This window comes from Arachis ipaensis, chromosome B05 (genome assembly GCF_000816755.2).
Source record: "Arachis ipaensis cultivar K30076 chromosome B05, Araip1.1, whole genome shotgun sequence".
In the NCBI taxonomy this organism is placed as follows: domain Eukaryota; kingdom Viridiplantae; phylum Streptophyta; class Magnoliopsida; order Fabales; family Fabaceae; genus Arachis; species Arachis ipaensis.
The window spans coordinates 7,764,081-7,766,610 of NC_029789.2; the positions used below are offsets into that span (position 1 = coordinate 7,764,081).

The 2,530-nt window shown below is 38.3% G+C and overlaps 1 protein-coding gene across 1 annotated transcript; it reads right to left on the reverse strand.

Moving 5' to 3' along the window:
• On the reverse strand, positions 773-2,457 carry LOC107642758 (uncharacterized acetyltransferase At3g50280-like). The gene has a single exon (XM_016346226.2). The coding sequence runs from the start codon at positions 2,350-2,352 to the stop codon at positions 982-984; it is 1,371 nt and encodes a 456-aa protein (XP_016201712.1). The 5' UTR covers positions 2,353-2,457; the 3' UTR covers positions 773-981.

Sequence of the window (2,530 nt, forward strand, 5' to 3'; positions counted from 1 at the left end):
ATATAAATAGAATTTTGTGATAAAAAAAATATTTTAAAAAATATTTACTTTTTTTACTAAAAATAAAGAGACTCAAACCTACAACTTTTTAGACGAGTATGGAGAAATTATGCCATTTGAACTATAATGCATTAGCTATAACTTAAAAAATTAATTAAGTTATACAATTTGAATCATATATATGAGATGGCAAAATAAAATAAATGATAAAAATAACAAAAATAAAGCAGAAAATATGCTTGAAATCTTTTTTTATGATAAAAAATTAATTTTTAACTTATATATATAATCTGTAGAATTACTCATTGTTTTAAAAGAAAATTAAATTGGATCGACAGATCAACACGTCCCATATCTTTTTTTATTTATTAAGTTTAGTGCGTTTTGTCACCTAATGTTAGGCTTTGCTTCGCTAGCTAGCATTAAACATTATTTTGTCTGCATCGTATGAAATGAACTTTGGGAATGAGAAAAAACGAAAGAAAGCAGACAAACGAGATTCTTAACCAAAAAAATAATCTATCAATCCCAGTTGATACTTAATGAATAAATTAGTAATTTAACATATTATATAAGCATGTTTTATTAATCTAAAAAAAATATTAATAATGAGGCTAACTAATTTCACAAAAACAAAAATTACAAACCGAAAAAAAAATTATTGGGAATTTTGTTATCTTTTCCAGTAATTACCAAGGACGTTTAGAATTTTTCTCTTAAGACAAATAAACACGATAAGATATTATTGGACGGAGAGAAACGCAATCGGTAATGAGTGGTGATGAAATAATAAGTAATTACTCCAATTACTTTAATCCAATCTGATGTGGTCTCATCACTCACCAGTGATCAATATTCAATACGGAATAGGAAAACAGTAAAACATCTAGATATTACTCACGACCTTACACTTTATTCATCAACAACCAGGTGGTGGCGAGTGACAAGCTAAGTTAAACACTTAAACATAACAAAAGGACTCTAATTTGGTAGAAAAAGTTTGTTATTATTAGGTGGCGGATCGGAGAAGGCGTCCATGAAGTCAGGGTAATTACCCATAGCCTCCAATATCTCATATGAAAGACAAACTTCAAAGTCAACACCATCTTCCGCCCCAGCATAAACCGTTATGGTGCCAGGGATCTTGTTCCCGGCTCCGCTCCTCACTGCCACCGGTTTCCCCCACCCAAAATCATTCCCATAAACATCAAACCTCGGCGAACTGCTTGTCACTAAAGTATTGTTTCCCCCCAAACTTCGCATCGTCAGAAGCCTAGGGTTCTCCGCCCAACCCCTATAGTAGCTCTTCATCTTCTCCTCCGTGTGCAAACCAACTATCTTGTTCATCTCCAACGCACCCTTTCCAAGCCCTCCTTCTAGAAGCTCTTTAACCTTCATGCGCACTATTCCAACCTGCACCGCATTCCCAAAATAGTTTTCCGCCACTGCCGGACTCTTCATTCTCCCCCTGCCCCCCATCGTCAAGCTGTAATTCACTTCTTCTTCGGGCTCAAGACCCTGGCTCCCAACCACGGATCTCCACAGGTGAGTCAAAAGCGCTTGCAGCGAAGATATTTTGTTTTTGCTTTCGCCTTCAATTTCTGCGTTGGCTTTTGCCTTGAGTTCAGCGATCTTGTCTTTACTGAAATGGAAAACCCTCTCGCATTGAGGTTCTGGGACGAAACCGTCGTAACCACTTTGTATCATCTTCTCCTTCGTCAAAGGAACGCGTATGGCAGAGGCGGAGCTGTCAAGGAACCAGCGTTCAAGCAGGGGAGGCTTGGACAATTCTTCCGAACCACGTGAGATCTCGGCCCAAGAGTTCATGAAATGCCAAAAGGAAGTTCCGTCTCCAACAACGTGGTTCATGGCGCACCCAACGAAGAAACCGTCGTTGAGCTCGGTGACTTGAACCGCCAACAACGGCTTGGTTATTCCTTCGTGGTTTCTAACCCTGTTGAGCGGGAACAAAGAGTGCACAAAGCGTGGAGTGTAAACGGAACTAACGATATCATTAACGGAGTATTTATCCGCAACGGCATGGACAAACAGCGCTCCGGAGTTGTTGCAAATAACGGAAACGGAGGAAGTGTTGTCATCGTGTTCCGTAACGGAAAGGCGGCCCGCGAGGAGTGGGAAGAAAGAAAGGGTGGAGGAAAGGGAATGTTTGAGGTGTTGGATTATGATTGGTGGAGTAGTGATGGGGTTGTTACGGAAGAGAAGACCTTTTTGAATGGGATCAAATAGGAGGAATTGGAGATCCCATGGAGTTAACTGAATCTCCTCCTCCACCGTTGAATCCTTGTTTGCTACATGGATTGTGCTTGTTGAAATCACTTTAACACTTGTCATATCTTAATGTATACGGTGTATGTATAATGCACTGCTAGCTAGCAGTGATCAACAATGATCAATTGCTATTTGTCACAAAATGTAAATATATTTATAATTAATGTTTCGTCACAGACTAATTGTATATATAGGAAAAAGTATACTTTTTTTTAAAGAAAAATAAAATTATATTTCTAGC

What these genes read in the sequence shown, in the direction of transcription:
- LOC107642758 (XM_016346226.2), bottom strand. Translation starts at nt 2,352, where the DNA reads ATGACAAGTGTTAAAGTGATTTCAACAAGCACAATCCATGTAGCAAAC.